An 18,668-nucleotide genomic window follows, 5' to 3' on the forward strand; every position below is an offset into this window, starting at 1 on the left:
GGGCGCGCGCGGCTGGGCTCGGCTCGGAGCGGCGCGGAGCGGAGCGGAGCGGGCGGCGGCGGGGGAAGATGGAAGGAGCCTCCTTCGGAGCGGGCCGGGCGGGGGGGGCCATCGACCCCGTGGATTTCCTGAAGCAGCCGCAGACCATCCTCCGTGTGATCACCTGGGTAAGGCGGAACGGCCGTCCTGGCGGGGAGACGGGGCCGCGGGGCTCGGCACCGGGCGTTGGGCAGTGCCCGGGCACCGGGCGGCGTCTGTGCGATGTGCAGTGCCCGTTGCATTGTGCAGCGCCCGTGCAATGTGCAGTGCCCATCGCAACGCTCAGTGCCCGTGCAGCGTCCGTTGCATTGTGCAGCGCCCGTTGCAGCGTGCCGTGCCCGTCCAATGTGCAGCGAGCAGGCATCGTGCAGCGTTCGTACAACGTGCGGTGCTTCTGCAGCTGTGCGGCGCTGGTGCAGCCGGGGCGGGTGGTGGCCAGCCGTGCGGCGTGGGGCTGGCCGGGTCCCGGCCAGGGCGGCAGGGCTTGCCGGCTCCCGTGGGTGTTTGCAGGGAGATTCCTTGGGAACGGGGCACCATGCAGCGGGTGGATGTGCCACTGCCCCTTACCGATTTTGTCCCTGGTGTTTGAGCTAAGGGGACGGGGTGTAAATCAGGAGGCAGAGGACATTTTCTTTCCTTCCACGCTCCATGCATGCGTGTGTGTGACAGAAGAAATCCGAGAGCCAGCCCTGCCCAGCTCACCCTGTTCTTCTGAAAGGATGTCATATTTTTTGGCCGTTTCCCATCTATGAGTTCCTGCCGCGGAGCAGAGAGCAGGGGGTGGAATACGCTGTGCAGCTGCTCGGGGAAGGCTTCACTCGCCGATGGTCCGTGAATAAGCAGCATGGGAAGCTGCGCACTGATGCTCGCTGGGGCCGTGGTGCCCGGCTGCCCGAGGGGTAACGGCAGCCACTAGTTTGCCTCCCCCAGCCTGGCTTGTACCTGCTCAGATCTGCAAGTCTGCATGGCCTCGGGAGATCGGCAATGCCTGGCCCTTCCTAAAAGCCCCCAATGGGAGGGTCTGCCCGGCTTTCACTGCGGCTGGCTCCTGGCTCCGGTGCTGGGCCGGAGGCTGCGGGTGAGCCGAGCTGGGCCTGGGGGGCTCGACCTCTGCTGTGCACGGAGGCCCTCGGCCGCCCGCGCTGGCTCTGTGTCACCTTCAGCAGTGCCAAATGCAGGCAGTGAGCGAAGGAAAGATGTGATGAGAAGGTGCTGCCCCCCCAGCTGCCCTCCTGCCAGCCGACACGGCTGGTGCGTTTGTGGGACTCTCCAGGGTGGGGTGCCCTGGCCGAGGCCCTGTGCAGCACAACATGGGAGCATGTGCTTATCTTTAAGCACATGAGCAATTCCAGCTGCAATCACATGCTTAAAGTTAAACCACATGCTTAAGTGTTTTGCTGGATGGGAGCTAGCATGCTTTCCAGGGCTTTGAGAAAGCCCCCAACTCCATTACTGGAGAAGAGCGGAGGCCAGGTACGGATCTGGAGCATCCAGCTTGGGGTGGGTGGGGCGTTTTGGGCAGGGTTCAGGCACCTGGTAGCAGTCATTTCCTAGAAGCATTGCTTCAGTCCAGAAAACTTGGTCTGGATCCACCTGGATCCTCCTCAATCCTCCTCGAGTGGCAATGGCACACTGTTGGCAGTGGTGTTGGTTTTGGGTACAGTTAGATAAATTGTTGACCCCCTGATGGTGAGTTAGGCCCCTCGTAAAATAAATCTGCTACCATGCACCCAGAGAGCTCACCATCCTGGTTGTACAGAAGAGGATCGGATGCTGCTGGGAAGCAGGAACAGAATATGGAATATAGAGATAAAATAAAAATTCCAGCTTAGAAAATATTCATGCATATATTCACTGGCTGGTTTATTCAATGGCAAAGTCACTCATTTCATGATTCTGCGTTCACAGGGAATCTGTGAAAACCGAGCACTTACAACTACGGAAACACATCAGCTTAACTCTAAACAAGCGTAGGGGGGCACTGATGTGGACAAATGTGGGATGCACACTGTGCTGTCCCAAGCGTAAATGTTTGCAATATTTGGAGTCGGGTCCAGAGCCCGCTGAGCTCAAAGGGAGTTTTTTTGCTGTTTTCAGTGGGCTGGGGAAGGTCACGTTAAAAGCCCTTTGGACCACTTTTCCCAGGTCTCACATTTGCTGGCAGATCTGTTGGGGACCATTCTGCATCGCCGCTCCAGCTTGGGGGTTCAGAGCCCTGACCGGCCTTTGCTCGGCTGTTGCAGTCCAATTACCTGTATCTTAAACCAGATCAGCATTTATGGCTCCTTTCCGGTGTGAGCAGGGACTTTAGGCAGGTGAGAGATATGAGTGGAGGTTTCCTGCCCACCTGCCTGCATGGCTATCGCAATTTCTTGCAGATTTTGTAAAGCAACGTGTGCCCGGGCTCCTTCTGAGCGGTTGCCTTGCTGCTCTTGCCAGATGGGACCCATGTCAAGATGGAGAGCTTGGACGGAGGAGGCAGCCAAAAGGGTTTGCCTGCGAGGTCTCTGCTGCCTTTCTCTTCTGCCCTGACACTCGTAATTGCTGCCTGGCAGAGCGCGGCAGCGCCGTGGCACGTGGCAGCGTCTGCTCCTTATCGCAGCGTGCTGGCGGCCGGGCAGGCGGCACGGACCAACGCCCTGCTGTGACGCTCCCTGATTCACAAAGCAAACAGAAACTTTCCCAGGCTTTCCTGCCTGCCGTCACGGCGGGGACGAGCTGCTTGTGCCTGCACCTAACAGCCTTGACTGAGGCTTTGAGGATGACTGAGTTTAGGTGTTGGGGTGGGTTTTCTTCATCTGGTTTTCCTTCCCATGCTGTGGTTTGGCATCTTTTAAAATATGTTTAACCTGTGCAGTTGGATCAAACCTCGGAGACGTAACCCTTGCTGCGCGTATGACGTTACATTCCTTTGGTGAGAAAAGGAGGGAGCTGCCTGAGACGTGCTGGTTTGGGTGGGAGTATGGGCGATGGAGAACCACCACGAGGCTTTGGGACCCGTCGCACGTGCCTGATGCGAGCGACTTGGTGCCAATCCGGCCGATGGCCATTGCTGGGGTTTCATGACGAGCTCCTGCCAAAGGAGGGTCCGGCTCCGTTTTGTGATTCCGGTAGTTGCTTCGGGGCTGTGGGTTCAGACCTTGTGCTGGTAAACATCTGAGGGACCGGCAGGAAAATGGCAACTTCAATGTAGAAATCCCCAAATGTAAGTGATGGCAGAAGGGGATTCTTGATTCTACCTCACACAGCAACCTCTCCCTGACAGATATAGTAATTCTGAGTATCTGAAGGGAAAAAAAACGCTCCTGGCATGAGCTGTAAAATCAAAAGCTGGAAAGAACCATTTAACAGTTCCTCATTCATCTCTTCCCCCTCCGTCTGATGCAGTTTGTCAGATGAAGATGTGATCACTCTTGTGGTTTCCTTTTGAGACGTTTTTTGCACAGCAAAACAGACTCGGTATTCACGAAGGATGCCCGCAGAATCATGAGTTCCTTTCTCAGTGACTGCCAGCACCAGCTAGACTTTCAAGTGGCCACGCAGCTTTGCGGCGGCATTGTTCATTTAACCTAGGTTTAGGTTTGACTTTTAAAAGCAGTTCTGGAAAATATTTTCAGTAACTCCTGCGAACTTCAGTAAGAGCAACAGTAAAAGCGTGGTGCCCGGTCCCGCCGGTGCAGCCTGCTCGGAAGGGCTGGGCCACTCTCGCCTCCCTCCACCCGCCCAGGCATTCCCTCTGCCTCTGAGGAGCTCGGCAGCAGATTGGGTCTCTATTTTACTACAACACAGAGAAATACTTAAGCATTTTCTTTAAAATGGTTGTTTCTTGCTCCAGTGACCCCCCTGTTGCTGCCTGCACAGCTGGACAACCTTGCCTGCAACCGACACGTCGGCAGCTGCCTGACCCTATCTGCTGCCGTTATCTTGTTTCTTAACGTTGAATGAATTTGCAGTTCCTCACTTGGATCACTGGAGAGAGCTTTCCTATGCAGTATTTTATCTCATTAGGCCCAGTATTTTGTTTGGGTTTTCTTTGCAATAGTCTTATGCTTTTAAGAGCAGGACCTTTATTAAGGGGCTGGACTAGGGCAGCGAAATCTGATTACTTGGCAGAGGCATGGCAGCAAAGTGGCAGTCCCTGTAGCCTTTGATATGCGGTAGGGAACTTTTATGACCAGGTTACTTCGGCGCAGATCCAGCAAAGTCTTTATGTGCTCGGCTTTGCACTGATATGGGTCTTAGTCCATAATGCAGCAGATTATTGTCTTTCAGCAAGGCAAATGCGCTTTGCTGAGTGTGACTTTGGTAAGGGATGTGCCGGGTGGTGGTTTGATGTATTAGGAATAGGTGGTGGTTTTTGGAGGGAGGGAGCGTGCCCTTTCTATCTTGGTCCAGGTTTGTTTTATTTCTCCGGAAGGATGGAAAGGGCGGTATTTGCGCTCATGGTAAAAGGTGTGTTTACTGAGAATCATTAGCCTGATCTTAGCTGCTTTGGACTTTGTCTGGTCTTGGCTGCTTTTCAGTAGGGTCACCAGATTTCCGTCTTAATTCTCTCTTTCCCTGGGCTGTATATTAAAGGCAGAACTTAAATTTAACGTTTTTGGTAATGGAATTATACAGAAGGTTCACTGCATCTGAGCTTAAGATGCTGCTAAATTATAATTTTCCTGTGATATCGTCATCATCCCTGGTTCAAAATGCTGCTGGCTTGCCATGGGCTCAGATTGCCTTACTGGTTCAGGAACTTTGAATGGGCGCTGTGTTTCAGCCAGCATCTCTCGCCACATTAGAAAAAGTAATTCAGTAAAAATCGGTCATGTGGTCATCAATATGCATCCTTCCCAAACTGGTTAGCCTGGTAGACATGTCCATAAATCTATTACGGCCAGCATCATACCACCTCTTTCTGTGCCAGAAACTGCATCAGGTCTTTTCTTTGTGGTCGTATCCATAGCCCTTGTGGGAGATCTGGCAGTGCTTAAAGTAGTTCTTTAGTCTTCACACCCTCCAATAAATTATGCAGATCTGTGCTGGAAACTTCCCCGTGACTGACAACTGTAAAGATAAACTGGAGAGGGACACGGGACCCGATTCCCCCAGAATTTGAGCTCGGTGGGTGTTGAAGGAGGCTGGCCCTCTGCCAAGGGTCTAACTCATCCCTGAGCAGAGTATCTGCTCGAGGTACGTATGCGACTCAAGACAAGGGCTTATGAAAACACTCAGTGCTGGGCAGGATTTGGCCTGTGCTGATTTGACCTTAATTGTTTTCCCTTCTCATTTGCTAGTCCATCCTTCACTTGCTGGGTGGTGGCTCGAGGAGGGGAGCGAGCCGAGCAGGGTGGCATCTGTCTCACTGACGCTCGTGTTAGAGTGGCGAAGGATCACCCAGGCGTTGGTACCGGTTCTCTGTACGTGTGGTTTGTGCCCAACGCCATTGATTGTGAGCTGCAGCAGAGCAAATTAACGGCGGATTATTTTTCTTCATGCATTAAATTTCCTTGATGTTGACATTAATGGTTGCTTGCGTGTGTAATCAAAGCAACGGTTTGCAGTCTCCTACAACCCCACACCTTCTGGTAATGTTTTTATAGGTCCCAAATCAAAGTACAGTGCATCAGCAGTGGAAACATCTCACCTTAAAATGGCTGACAGTTCACACACTGAAGCTTTCAGCTTGTGCTCTCTTGTGTTACTTGCTTTTTGTTTTCCTTGCGATGGCTGTGTTCAGGCCGCGAGGTCTCCTGAAGCACATTTTAGGTGCTTGGGCTACAGAAGGCTGAAAGCAACGTGGATGAAAAATGTGCGTGTCCTGGGGTCCAACCGGCTCAAGCCCCGGGAGAGAACATCGATCTGCAAAGTATAATTTCAGCACTGAGCCAGGCAGCCTGGCCAGCCACCTTCTTCCAGATGGTAAAAATCTGGTGCAGAGGAGGCAGCCGCAGGTCTCCCAGCTTTATGCACGCCTAAAATGGTGTCTCCATCGCGGGGCGCACAGGCGTCCCCAGCGCCCTGGGTTCCTGTGAGGGTCTGGCAGCGGCTGCGGGTCCAGCAGCCTCAGATGAGTGCCTGGACTCTGCTGAGCGAGGAACCTGCCCTCTCAGTCTTCCCCTTTCCTTTTTTGGGGGGAAAAAATGAGATTTCACTTGGTCTCCTGCTGCAGGGCTGCCTGCGTGTCCGTGCTGCCAGCAGCCTGCCCGCTGTGCACCATCACCTCCCTGTTCCTCCAGCACAGCCCCTGCTGGGGCATCCACCAGCACGGGGCACCGGGCACTCAGTCACGGTCCCCTGCACTTAACAGCCATTGCCAGAGAGGGCAAAAGAGGCAAGAGGTCTCGCCTAAAATAGGGTGAGTGCGGAAAACAGGAGGAGGGCAGCAAGCAAGGAAAGCGGGCAAGATGTGCATCTGGGTCCCATACTTTGGATACCAAAGGCAGCCTTCGAGCGGCAGGCTCCTGCCCAGACGCAGCCTCCAGCATTGGGCAAGCAGCATCCCTAGGGTGCTCTCCCAGGTTTTTAGGGTGGTACTCAAAACCCCTCTGGTTTCAGCTTTGCACCAGCCGTTTTCCAGAGTTCATCGTGGCCGGCGCACCCAGACCCTGTCCGATCACTGCCAAGACCTGTCCCTTTGTCCTGCGTTACAGAAATGCTCGCTGGCCTGGCGAGGTGTCCCATTTTGCTTAGAAGCAAGCTTTAAACTGGGGGAACTAGGCAGCTGGCTTTCATTAAGAAGTGAGGTCCCAGTCTTCTCACTGGTTTGGTGTAACATGAGCTCCATCTGCACTTGCACGAGCAGCTGAGCTGCGTCATTTTGGTTCAAAGCACTTCATGCATCTCCCTGACCAGCGTTGTTCTCCCTCCCAGGGTGTGACTGAGGCATAGAAGCTCCTTTGTGTGGCTGAAGTGCAAGTCTTAATGGAAGGGATGGGAGAAGACAGCTTTCCTCCTTCCCATCCCTCCCTGCAGCTGAATGCGGAGAGGAGCACTAATGGTCTGTGCCGCCGGAGCTGCCAGAGCTGCCGGAGCCGTGTGCCGGGGGCTCCCAGCCGCTCTCTGACACCGGGGCGAGGCAGGGCTGAGCAACCTGCACGCCAGGCTGCTGGCCAGGAGACCCCGAGCTGCCAGCAGATTTATGTGAAAGCTTTGGCAGGCGGGATGCAATTTCATACTGGGGTAGCTGGAGGTAATCCAGTTTTCTTACTGGGTCTTGCACGGGTTCACCCAGTGAGCAAAATTTGTTGCTGGTTGTGTTGGGTTGTTCAGCTGGAAAATGGAGTGTCCTGTGAATGCTCAGGCTCCTTTGCAAAGCCCGTGAGATACGAGGAGCCCTGTTAGAAAGGTGGATGGGCTTGGGATGCAGCGACTTGTGCGGCAGATGCCCCTGTGCTGTGCGTGCCAGTGACCTGCACGTGGTCCCGAGTCCTGCCACTGCCGTGCCTGGTCACGGGGACTGCGGTCTTGGGGACCGACCTGACAGGGAGGAGGAGGTGGGAGTCAGAGGAGCGCCTCTGGAACGCAGGATTCCTGCATCCTTGCTCAGGACCCGTAAAATCTCACTCGCAGTGGAAAATCTGACCTTGTGTTTTTGCTTTCAAGTCTCTGATGAACTGGTTCTGGGTTTGAGCAAGTGCGGTTTGTAGAGGTGATTGGAAAATGAGTTTTGCATGAACTTTTTAAAAAAAGTATGAGTTTTATTTTTTCCCATCTACCCACATTTTCTCAAAAAATTTTTTTTCACCTATACTTAGACAGACAACTCCAAATCTATTCTCATTACAATGTTTTACCAGCACCAGTTGTTTTTTTTAAGAAAAACTATAAAATTTCAGTCATGAGGGGAGCGGGAGAAAACCCATGGAAAGACTTGTTTTCACTGAAAAGCATGTTTTGACAGGAGTATTTCAGCCAGTGCTGATGTTTGGAGCACATCTATCAAATGCATGCGCTTGCAATTCGTTGCTGTTTTGGCCTCCCGAGAAGAAGCCACGTATCCCACGTTGCCTGCATCAAAACGCTGCGGGCGGCACCCGGCCGAGGGAGTCTCGCGGGGGGAGCTGCTCAGGTCGTCCAGCCACGAGAAGGATGCTTTGCTTTGCAAAACCCTCTGGAGTTTGAAGTTAAGCAATGAAATGTCTGTTCTTTCCATCTCCATCCCAGAAGCGCTGCCTGGGCATCCTCTGTCAACAGCCCCATGTGTGCAAACCTGCGTGAGGGCAGCCAGACACCCTGTCCTGTAACGTCCTCAATTGTATTTTCGGGAGCCCTCCCTCAGCCACTGAAACTGGCACCCGAAAGCATAGAGAAGGAGTCCAGGTTGCTAATCCTGGGAGGACTAAGTAAAACAGTTATCGGAGAAGCTGTGTATGAGTTTGCTGGCCTGCCAGAGAAGTAATCCCATGGAATCAGAGGTTCTCAATTATTCATGTTTTCCAGAATCACATTATTTCTTCCAGGGCCTGTTTTATAAATGCTGCTGCTATTTCTGATGGTAAATAACAATTTTGCATTATTTATGAACAGATTTTTACAACTGCTGATATTACAGCTGCTGCCAAAGCACTGGGAAAATTATTATTACTGTTTGTTGTTGTTTCTTTCTTACAATGCAACCCTCTTGTTCTTTGCATGATGATGATGTGCCCGTCGCGGTGTGACATCCGAGCGCGCTGTACATGCAGCGCACGCGAGGAAGAGGGTGCAAATGGAAGCGGGTGGCTCGGGTTGTGGAGCTCGTGGCTGGTGCTCGGAGCAGAGCTGAGCGGGGGATGGATGGGAACAGGACCCCGGGTAGTGGTTAAATTCGGAGAGGAGGAAGGTCTGATTATCTCCCTGTGCCAGCCGTGGAGAGGTCTGTGGGACATACGTACTTCCTATCCCCTTTTAACGCTCCAGGGGAAATCAAAGGTTGCACCTGAATTTTGCAGATGCACATTTGGAAACCCACATTTCTAGGAAGGCGTCATTCAAGAACGGGCTTATTCCCGGGGCTGAGGAGTGTTTCCAGGGCGGAAACCCACTCCTGCTGCCAGTCGCAGAGCCAGGGATGCGTGCTCGCCTCTGCCGGGGCGGAGATGCCGATCCCCTTGGCTCAGCAGGCCGTGGAGAGAAGGGGCCAGCGCAGAGCCAGTGGGGGTCTAGGGCAGCGATGGGAGGTACCCGAGGTGTTTTGATGGAAAGAGCCCCAAAGAGCTGCTGCCGAGACCCGCAAGTGAATCCCTGGGGGATTTTGCAGGACGTCGCTCGCTCCCGGCCGAGCGGCCTTGCAGGGCAAGGACAGCCGCCCTCTCCAGCCGCCGTCATCCCCAGCGCCGGGTGTTGGGGGCGAGCTCTGCTCTCCTCGCCCTGCAGTGGGACCCCCGCTTTTCGTTTCCTTGCAGTGATGAAGCATTTTGGGAGAGCCTGGCTGCGTGATTCCCTGCAGCCTTGTCACACTGCAGCGTGGGGGTCTCCGGGCTGGATACGACATGTTGTTCCTCCTGCACATCTTCGGGTAGCTCATTTGCCAGCTAAATTAGCAAGCAGGTCTCAGAAGATCTCCACCACCGGACACCACCGTGAATTTTAAGTGCTAGAAGCAATAGGAGTTTGCTGTCACTAACAGAGCTCCTGGCTAAAAGGGTTTAAAGATGAGCCCTGCCCTCGGTTGTCCTGCTGGCGGGTTTCTGGAGGTGGGAGTGAGCATGGTGCAACCTGCTCGTCCATCACGTGCTTGCAGATAGCAGCATGAGAAGCTGGTAGCAAAGTCCCAGGCTTGGGGTGCTGGGGTAGCTGCTTGCAGGAGCTCCTACACACCTAAGGTGGGAGGTACTCCAGAGACTCTGCTGCTTCTGCTCATCATTTATTTCAGATGACCCCCTACAGAGAACAAAACAAATCCCTCACCAATCCTTCACATTTTAGTAATTCAATCCCTTGCAGATCCATTTCTTCGTTGTTCCCTCCAACTTGAGGGAGAGTTAGTAGACACTACCTAAGATGTGTTTGCTAATGAGACACTTGCATTTGTAAGTAGCTTCAGACAGAAGAAGCTCTGTGCAGCTTTACCCCAGCACTGGAAGGAGTTTGGAGGAGAGAAATCTGGATGAAATCCTTTGGGGCAGGCAAGAGTGAGATATTTGGCCACTGCTTGGGAGAAAAATGTATATCACAATGTTATATTTAAGAGTGGCTAGAGCTTTCTGAATGGTTTGCTTATAGTGGCTTCTGCTCCGTTTCACCCAGTTCTGCTAATGCTGCGCTTTGGGGAGCGCAGGGCTGTAGGAGATGGCCCACGGCCGGGCATCCGCTCTTTGGGTGAGACGCAGGTGACTTTGCAAAGGCCACCGGCTGCAGTTCATCATGTGGCTCTTCGGCTGCCGCCTCTGTCTGTCGCCTGTCTCGGTCTCGTGCACTTCGTGTTGTGTTGTTACTGCAGAAGACGTGGCGGGGCGTCCAGAGCGCGAGCTGCACCGTACCCCGAGACCCCAGCTGCTCCCGGGCAGCCGCCGTGCCGGGGCGTGCTGGAGGACCCTCTTATCTCCCCCCTGCATACATGGCCTCCAGCTGTGTCCTGCGGGGCGGGGAGGCGTGCAGGGATGCGGGGGGCCGGTGCTGGCAGCAAGGGACGAGATCAGAGGTTCGCAGCTTGATGGAGGGGTGTCTGCACGCCTTGCTTCCCTCCCTGCTCTCTGCCTTGAAATCCAAACGGCAGTGCAGCGCTTTCTAGGCTCTAATGGAGCAGGCTCCAGAGCAAATTATAATGCAGCTGGTCCCGCGGCTTCCGCTTGCTGCCTTTGGTGTCGGAGGGATAAGGGAATTACTTTAGCGTGCAGCATTGTGAATGGTATTAATTTAGGCAACCGGCTGCGTGCTGCCATCGGGCTCCTTCCCTGCCTGCAGGGACATGAAACACCCTCGGGTCCCAGCGGTGGGACCTGGGCAAACACCAGCAACCCCCTGCCCTTTCGTCCCTGACAGGGCTGAAAGCAGGTCACTGGATAATGGATGCAGGTGCTGCATCCTTCAACCCCTGCTAAGCCAGGTGAAAAATTGCCCTGTCGTTCTCAGGGCAGCCTCTCCCCCTGCCCCGCTGCGCCCAGGTGAGCTGCTCCCCACCTCCCCCTGCTGCGGTGTCCCGTCCCTCCTCCACCGGGCATCCAGTCCTTCCCTGGGTCAGCCTTCTCAGCAGCTCAATTATCCTCTCTAACTTCATTTCTCCCTGCTCCGCAGTGACACAAGGGGGTTTATCGAGCACAGCCTGACAGCGGAGAGCAGCACGAGCAGAAAGACTGTGCAGAGACCTGGCCCATCTATTTACTTTTTCCCTCCCCAGCCTGTCTGGAGAATAACATCTCTTAAAATACTCTGCAAACCAAGCCACTGAAAGGCAGACAGGCTCACAGAGAGAGGACCTAGGTACCGTCCACCAGCGCATTGCTTGGGGCCACCAAACAGATGAGAGTAGGGATCTGTCTAACAAATGCCACGTTGCCATGGAGTCAAAGACAGGATTGAATCCAATTATGTTGCTGTTGGAAAACCGAGTTAAATGTAAACAGCAGCAAGTTGTGTTTTCTCCTTCCTTCTGCAGATCTTCTCCATCGTGGTGTTTGGCTCCATTGTGAATGAGTGCTACGTGAACACGGACAGCCAGAACCCCGAGCTGCTCTGCGTCTTCAACGAGAATGAGAGTGCCTGCAGTTACGGCATCGCCGTTGGCATCATTGCCTTCTTTGGCTGTATCTTCTTCTTTATCGTGGACCTCCACTTCCAGCAGATCAGCAGCGTGAAGGACCGCAAACGGGCTGTCCTGCTGGACCTCGGCTTTTCAGGTACATCTCTGGCTTTGCTGTGCTTGCGAAGGACGATGCTGGCTCCGTGGGGAGTGCGGGGTCGTTGCTGTGCCCTGTAGCTCCACGCTTGAGTCCTCCCCTCTCCCCCCACGGCGTGACACGACTCGTGTGCCTCAGTCGGGGGTGGGTTGTCCCATCCAGCTGTGAGCTCAGAGGCAGCAGCGAGGAAGCCGGTGCGTGGCAGCCTGGGGACAGTGGGGTGTCCCACTCGTCTGTGTCGCTTCTGCAACCAGAGGCGTTCGCTGAGCTGCGTTCAGTGAGGCCATCCGGAGAAGTGAGGCTTGGTGGTCGCATCTCAGAGACCAGACAGGAGGGCGTTTTACCCTCCCACATCTCCTCTTTCTGGCTCAAGCAAATGTCGCTTCATCAGTTACATCTGAGTCTGTTTTCACTTTGTGCATGTGTGTTTTGGAACAAAGCAGAAAGACACTTCTACACGCCGCTGTAATCCCTCGCTGCCTCGAGGACTGCGGTGTGCAGGTGGGTCTGGGGATCCCAAGGGCTGGCACAGATCTCCTGTGCCATCTTGAGCCCCTTGACCTGGGGCTCATTCGTGTGAACACGAGCCGGTGGGATGCCTTGAGCCGGGAGAGGCCGTCCTCTGCTCGGCTGCTGCGGGAGTTGCCTGGCTGAGTTTGCAGCTGATGTTCTCCCTTTCCAGGCTCTTGTGTTAGCGAAGTCTGAAGGTGATTTATCCAGCACAAGCGTCGCTGATGGCTCGCTGGTCCCAAATGAAAACATCCGTCATCGCCTCCCTGCACTTGCCTGTTGTTAAGGATGTTCTCTCCTTGCTAGAAAGCTTATTTCCATGGTGCTAGAGCACCAGCGTCCAGCCCTTGTTAGATGATATTTACAGCCCCTTCCGTGGGGCTCCGTGCCTGCAACCCTTCAATTCAAATGGAAGGGGAACATCACATCCATCTTCTGGCTGATGCTGCCTGTCGTGGTGCGAGGCTGTGATCCTCCCTGCCTTCCACCTCCTAACAGCCATTCTTTCCCCTGCCAGGCATCTGTGAAATGGTACCGCTCTCAATCTCTGCCTCGTTTCTCTTTTGCACTTGTCATGCATTGTGTGCGCATTCACAGGCTTCAGCAGTGAGCTGGAGAAGATGGTTTCTGCCCTGCAAAGCCTCTGCCGTGCAGGGGTTGTGCTCTGCTCTGGGAACAGGCTGCAGTATTGCACCAGAGCTCCGTGCTGCTAAATCCACCCAACACAGCTGTGCTGCCAGCGGTGACACTTTATTACCCCAGGATCACCCTGGGTCGATGTCTGTGCTCCAGGTGCATCGGTCTTCAGGCTGTGTCCGGGCAGAGACATCCTGCTCGCTCGGGCCATGCCCTCTGTGGGCTTCTTGGTAGAAAACAGGCAAGCCACTTCCTTGCTGGTAAAACAAATCAATCACTTACCTGCAGATCATGTGGATGCGAGCCTGTGACCGACACAGTGTCACCTCTTGGAGTCTGCAAAGAGTGGTCTTCCATAGCTCCCCTCCAGCCTGGCGTTGTCTCTGTTAATGCTGCCTGGTACGTCTCCCCGCCAGCAACTCCTTACCTTTCTTGCTGCTCTGGTACAATCCCCACTTTCTCCGCTTAACGAACCATTTCCCACAGGGCACCCTAGAAATGGTGTGCTGGAATCCAGCTTGGTGCCGATATAAATGGGAGTGTTGTCTGGGGCTCTTAAGTCCATGGTCGCAAGTAAACACATCTCCACCTAGGTCTGGTTTTTGGCATCTCCTAAGCCCAAATTTGGCGCAGCACTGCTGATGTGCAGTTGCCCCGTTCGCTCCCAGGGGAAGGTGCAGGTCCCTGGGGTCTGGCAGGAGGAATTGGTCAGCCTGGTCCTTCCCCTCCCATCTGACCCCGCTTGGAGCGGTGGGTTAGACACGTGGCGCCCGGACGTCCCTTCCCACCCAGATCCTGCAGCAATTCAAGCAGCAGCATGAGCTGTTGGCGGCACAGGATGCTCGGTGTGCAAGGCACCCTTCTGCTGTGTGGACAAGCAATGGGCTCATTTCACTGGGGGATGTCAGGGTGGGTTCGTGCCCAGCATATTTTATCCCATTCCTATTGCTGTGCCTTCACTTTTCCAAAATTATGACTGCCCCAAACCTTTCTTACAGCCCTACTGCCGTAGCCTGTACACCCACTCACACGGAAATACCAGGCAGTTGGTTGCTCCCAGAATAACCATCAATACAGGCAGATTCCGCAGCAGAGATGAAGTGCAGGGTTTTGTTGGCACGTGAAGCCTCTGCAGTTGCAGAGATCGCAGCCCACCGTACCCCCCTGCGCTGCTCCCAGCAGCATCAGGCACCCAGCCTGCCAGGAGGCAGAGCTGACCCGTGTAATTTGCCATGTTTAACTACCTCCATGTTAATAACCCCTGGAGACTTCACCTGTGGGAGTCTCTTACGCTGTCCCCTTCTTTTTTCCTCCCCACCAAGGATGGGATGCTTGGTTTCCTCCTTTTTCCTTGCAACTGTTTCATCCTTTCTCTCTGTATATGATCTCTGCATTATTGCTTGTTTCGATATAAAGGCCGAGAATGCATCTGGGAAATAACCGGGTGAGGAACATGCTCGGGTGTGAGGGAGCATTGCAAACCGGGCGGTGTGCCGGGGGGTGAGAAAAGCAGGTTGTTTCTGGCCCTTTGCCCGGGTCACCCAGGAGCCTGATGCCGGCTGCCAGCAAAGCAGATGTCAACTGGCAGTTGCTGTCTCTGGAGGTTGGGGGGGGGAGTTAATGAAAGCGTTAACCCACAACTTTCTTTCGCTTGAAGGAAAGAGGACTCGTGCATCGGATCAGTGGCAGATCAGAGCCACTGAGCCAGCTGGGAGGTAACGCTGGGGTGCAGGCAAGGGCGCAGGCAGGGTGCAGGCAGGGCCACCGCACTGTGCAAATGGCATTTGCGACTTTCTCTTCCATCTGCTCTTACAGCTGCTCCCGTAGACGTGCGCTTGCTTGGACCAGGCTGTAATTATGGCTGTAACGCATCTTTCCTGGTGTTTGCACTCTGTTGTCTGCAGATCCTAAAATGATAATTATCTACTGGCTCTTGCAGTGCTTCTTGGCGTTCTCCTTTTCCCCAGCGTGCTGGAGGGTGCAGAGCTGCTACCATGCCTGTTTCCAGCTGGAGTCGGGACTGGCACACATAGCCACACCATGCTACTCAGCCCTCTTCGTGAGGTTTTAAAATTCATGGGTAGCAACAGACACCTCCAAAACACCCGCTTACACCTGACGCTGCAAATACACCAGGGGCTGGGTGCAGGCACTGCCAGCCCCTCTGCGGGACCAGGACCATGCGGGTGCCGGACGAGGGCACAGCCCTGTTCCCGGTGAGGTGCCAGGAGCGAGGGGAGTCAGCTGCAATCCTGCGTGTCTGATTCATGTTATCGGGTGCAAAGCCTCCTCTCGAAGAAGTGCTAGCAGAAGGTGAACATGATCACAAAGAAAATAAGCGCTGGTGCAGAAACAAAAATAGTTCCCGTAGAGCTCCCTGGGAGGCGTGTGTCCGTCCTCCAAACTTCGAACGACGCCTGGCTGGTGTTTCTGGAGATGCTTTCCATGCCTGACCCCATCTTCTCTGTTAACAGCGATACCTGCCTTCCCGCTTCCCCAGGGCACTGGAGGGAATCCTTTTTCTTCTCAGGAATCCTGGCAGAGCTGGATGTGGAGGGGAAAGGCTTGTCTCTGTGTCGCGAAACCTCCGGGAAGTCCACATGGGTGGCAGCAGAAGTGACCCTAGCTAGGCGTTTCTGGCTGAAGAAGCTAATGGTTTTAGCACTGGAAAGGTCAGCATCTTGCATATCTCAGTGTTGCAGAGAAGCCGGTAACTGCAATACCCAGCGCAGCCGGTGCACATTCAGAGATGTGTATGATGTCATTTAACTCTTGAAAACCCTTAGAAGGCACCAGCGATAGGTGGGGCTTTGTGCTGGTCGGAGGGCAGCCCCCGTGTCGTGGCTGTGACTCGTGCTCTGCGGTAGTGTCCTGCCCAGGAGCGTACGAGGGAGGACCTGCTGCACTAGATTGAGTGTTAACAAAGAAACAAGAAAGTTCGCCCTCTATAAACCAGTGACACAGCCTAGACCTGTTGGAGAGCACCAGTGTCCCTTGGTGCCAGCCCTGCATGGCCCCAGAGCTTGTCCATAAGCATCCCTCTGCTCCGCACAGTGCAGCTCCAAATTAGCCTGTTAGGAGCTGCTCTTACGTTTCGTCTCTGGTCTTTCGACTTCCAAACACCGCTGTCTCTAAGGTAGGTGCATATTTGAGCGAGAAACTCCTGACTGAGGCTTGCTGCTCGAGCACGGCAGGGCAGTGCTCCCCACTGCCGTGGCATTTGCTCCCCAAGTACCCGGAGATGGGAGCGCTTCAGCAGTGCAGCATCTGGAGATGTGGTTCAGCATCTCCTGCACCAAGTCCTGCTGGGGGACCGTTACCCACCACATTCACCACATACTGGTCATCCGAGCTGCAGCCAACGCTGTATCGCAGGCATGCATCTTCTTGTGTCCACGTTTAGGGGTTGGATCTGCTTCCCCTAACGGGGGCCAGCTGCTGGTAAAGCCCCCTTATAACAGAGCTGGGAGCTAGAAAGCATCTCTGTCCCTGAGGATGACCTTTGAGGACTAAGCCCCAGAGGTCTTGTTTAACACTGATGACAAGTGGATCATCCTAAGGGGAAGTGACAATATATATGCAGAGATTTGGGGCGGCTTTGGTGGCAGGCATTAGCTGTATTCAGCAAAAGGGGGCTGTTGTATTAGTCTGTAATTTGGAAAAGGAAAGCCTGGATGATCCTGGCTGGAGGTTGTGTGGCTGTGAGGGCAGCTCAAGGGGTCAAGCACGGCCAGGCGGACAAAAGCATCCGCTGGTCAGGAAGACCCAGGCCCCATCGCGCAAGAGAAGGAGGTGAGGAGTGCGTTTACTTAAACTGCATATAGAAGCAAATTCTGAATTAAAGACGAGGGGGTGTGCCCTGTAACTCTCGCACTGGATGTGGATGCACGCATGCAATTTATATTGTACTTAGGAACAACTGGCAAGTTAAACGGGAATAAAGGAAGCTTCTTTCCTCTCCTTGCAGTCAGACTGTGCTTTGCAGCCGGCTGCCCTGTGGGACCAGCAGTGTGGCTGCTCATACTGATGTGCTCATGATCCTTGGGAAGGTGCTGGGTAGCTCAGCATCCCACCTGCCGGTGCCTGGCGTCCACGTGTGCACTGGCACCCAGAATTGGCGAGTGGAGGGACCTTTGTGCTGGGGATAATCAGGAAGCTGGAGACCCTTAAAACAGCATCATGGAAGGCTCCAGGTTGTGCAGCTCCTCTTCCCAGCGCTGGAAAGCATCACTGCTCCTTACACTGTGCGCTTGTGGCTTGCTTCTTGACTATTTTCTGAGCTCCTTGGCATCAGGCAGCGCTGTTGGCTGGAGATTGAATTAGGGAGCTGCAGCCCTATCTTGCTCAGCCAGCTTTGGTTCCAGTAAGGAATAATCACCAGAGCGTTTTTGCTCAATCCCGCAGAGCCCAGAGAGGCTGAGAACAGGAGCGCAGTCAGCGGAGGGCAGCAGGGACGAGCACAGCTCTCTCACGTGAAGCCCGTGTGCCTCTCGGCTCCATGGGCAGCCCTGCCGCGTCCCTGCCCTGGGCACGGCACACGATGAGCACTTGCTCGTTTGCTGCGCTCGTGGGATGCGCTGACGTCCCAGGGTCAGTTGCGATCCCCGTGTTAATCTCAGCCTGTCCATATTCCTGGGTGATTGTTCCTTGCCTTTTTTTAAGCTCTCCAGCTGTGTCCTTGGGTAGGACCAAGGCATAGCCCGTTGCAGAACAGCTGTAAAGCCGTCTCCTGCATCAGCCGAGCAGCCTGGTGCTGCTCTCAGGAGTGCAGGCTTCTTCCTGGGTGAGGTTTGCAGTATCCAGCCTAAAGTTTCTAAGAGCCGGTGGTGGGAATGGTGGGTTGACACACTGAGGTGCTGGAATTGAGTTGGTAGCGCCTTGACGCCTGCGAGCAGGCTGAAATCCCCCAGACTGTGAGGACCGCATGTCCAGAGAGGGTCTGCTGTCCCTGTAGGTCTCTGAGATCAGGTTGAGATGTGGGTGAGCTAAACTTCAGGCAGGCAATCCACTGGGTGACCCTACAAGGTTCCTTCCATCTCTGTTTTTCCGACAATTGCAAATCAGCCTCTTTTAAAATAGCTCCGTTTGGGCCACAGCACAGGCCAAGGCACCCAAGATCACAGTTTTGCTATTTAAAAAACCTTGATGGCGGCATGTTTGTGCATCAGCAAGTGGGGGTCCTTGCAGCAGAGGCGGCGGTGGGCAGGGGCAGCACTGACCAGCTCTGTTCTCTTTCAGGTTTCTTGTCCTTCCTGTGGTTTGTAGCCTTCTGCTTCCTAGCAAACCAGTGGCAACGGACAACGATGAGCAAAGGGGTTTCGCAAGGAGCAGACGCCGCCCGGGCAGCAATCGCCTTCTCCTTCTTCTCCATCATCGTCTGGGTGAGTTCAGCTTCGGAGCTAAGGTGGGGAGAGGAGAAATGAAACCTGCCCTGGGCTCAGCACTGAACTGGGAGGAGGAATCTGGGGTACGGTTTGGAGAAGTGAATCCTGGTGGGCAGCAAGGGGCTGTACTGAGGAAACCTGCGGTCCCTCCAAATAGAGATGAAACTTGTGGTTTCTTACACGGGAAGCAGCAGCTCTGGTCCCCTCTCGCTGGGGAATTCCAGACTTCCCTTTCTCCTGAGGCTGGAAAGTTGCATTCCTATCGAAAACGTGTCGCCAGCCATGAGCTGCC

General features: G+C 54.3%; 1 protein-coding gene across 2 annotated transcripts in view; it reads left to right on the forward strand.

Moving 5' to 3' along the window:
• The window catches only part of SYNGR3 (synaptogyrin 3), a 26,212-nt gene continuing 7,544 nt past the window's right edge, over positions 1-18,668 (forward strand). The window contains exons 1-3 of one of the 2 annotated variants that reach the window (XM_075165532.1): positions 1-167; positions 11,606-11,846; positions 18,231-18,373. In XM_075165532.1, coding sequence (XP_075021633.1) covers positions 69-167; positions 11,606-11,846; positions 18,231-18,373 — 483 coding nt within the window. In that variant the 5' untranslated portion in view covers positions 1-68. Of the gene's footprint in view, positions 168-1,424; positions 1,513-11,605; positions 11,847-18,230; positions 18,374-18,668 lie in introns of those variants that run through there. The other variant, XM_075165533.1, reaches the window with a different exon arrangement.

Source organism: Calonectris borealis, chromosome 16, assembly GCF_964195595.1.
Source record: "Calonectris borealis chromosome 16, bCalBor7.hap1.2, whole genome shotgun sequence".
Classification (NCBI taxonomy): Eukaryota; Metazoa; Chordata; class Aves; order Procellariiformes; family Procellariidae; genus Calonectris; species Calonectris borealis.